Source organism: Poecilia latipinna, unplaced genomic scaffold, assembly GCF_001443285.1.
Source record: "Poecilia latipinna isolate Pla-1442-1.1 unplaced genomic scaffold, P_latipinna-1.0 Scaffold786, whole genome shotgun sequence".
In the NCBI taxonomy this organism is placed as follows: Eukaryota; Metazoa; Chordata; class Actinopteri; order Cyprinodontiformes; family Poeciliidae; genus Poecilia; species Poecilia latipinna.
This window is the reverse complement of record NW_015113402.1, coordinates 275281-276614: the sequence shown is the minus strand read 5'-3', so window position 1 is coordinate 276614 and position 1334 is coordinate 275281. Positions and strand designations below refer to the sequence as shown.

The 1334-nt window shown below is 41.3% G+C and overlaps 1 protein-coding gene across 2 annotated transcripts in view; it reads right to left on the bottom strand.

Moving 5' to 3' along the window:
• pex3 (peroxisomal biogenesis factor 3) overlaps positions 1–1334 on the bottom strand; it is an 18118-nt gene that overhangs the window by 11596 nt on the left and 5188 nt on the right. For both annotated transcript variants that reach the window (XM_015046646.1, XM_015046645.1), the window contains exons 2-4: positions 873–1004; positions 706–787; positions 147–190 (exon numbers count right to left, since the gene is read on the bottom strand). In XM_015046646.1, coding sequence (XP_014902132.1) covers positions 147–190; positions 706–787; positions 873–1004 — 258 coding nt within the window. The remainder of the gene's footprint in view (positions 1–146; positions 191–705; positions 788–872; positions 1005–1334) is intronic.

Genomic DNA, 1334 nt, shown 5'->3' with positions numbered 1-1334 from the left:
ACACACACACCACGTCAGGAACACACACACACCCCGTCAGGAACACACACCACGTCAGGAACACACACACACCCCGTCAGGAACACACACCACGTCGGGATCGAACTCCTCGGCTTTACGCCAGGAGAAACGTTTCAAACTCTTACTGATGATCTTTAAGTTTTCCCAGATCTCCAGCTTGTTGGCTGGTCTGTCAGAAGAAACAAAGAAGGAAAATGAATCATTTCTGGCTGCTAAGCAGTGAACTCAGAAGTGCGGATGAGCGAACAGCAGTGGGGGCCAAACTTCCACTAGCGTGCTAACAGCTAATTTTAGCTCAACGCTATAGATATTTTGCTAGAAAAGGAGAAGCTATGTTTAGCGTACTTAAATTTCCCTAAATGAACCTTTTTTCGGATATTTTGAAAAACCTTTTTGTAAACTTTCAGTTGAATATTGCTGTTGAGTTTTTGGTTATCAACTGGTAACAATTCTGCAAGTAGTTGAACATTTATATTCATGCTCTTATTTTGAAGGAGGGGAAGACAGCAGTTCTGTTTATATTTTTTCCCTCCTATAACTTTATTTCAAACAAGAAACATTCAGGAGCAAGCTATAAACATAAAAAGCATTAGCAGAACTAATGTTTAAGATTAGCACTGCAGTGTTAGTGCAGCTAGCTGTTTAGTTAGCAGTGCTAGCCACCGGTGATCTGCTGTGACTCACTTTGTTTTCAGCATCGCCGTCAGACTCTCGGAGTTGAGCTGAGTGACGATGGCCTCTCTGAGCGGAGGAAGCATCGACAGAACTGGAAAACACAAAATCTGTGAATTCCTCTCCACCTTCATAAAACCTGAAACTTTTCCTCGTTTAAAATGATCTGGACTTCTGACCCGTCATGTTGCAGGTTCTCTGGTTGCTCTCGAAGTGGAACTGCCTTCTGGCCTGGGCTATGTACTCGCTCGCCTCCTTCTCCTGGACCTCCTTGATCTTCTTCTGGGCATATTTACTGAGCAGGTAAACTCCTGGTAGGTGATTGTAGAACACAAAGAGACAAAACAAAACTATGACTCGTCCACTGGTTGATATTCTGGACTAACTGAAGTGGTTTTGTTTAGTGAGACAGAATTATAAAGTTGTGTTAGACGTGTTGTAGTATTCTATATTCTGAGGAGCAATCATTCGATCAGACAGAGATATAAATAGTAGAGATGTGCCGATCAGGTTTTTTCCTCCCGATACAAATACCGATCACATAATTATTATTTATTTTTTATCATAAACACTACCGGTTACATTATGTGGAAAAAGGACCCATGAATTCACCTTAATTTAGACAAAAGCTTTTGAACTTT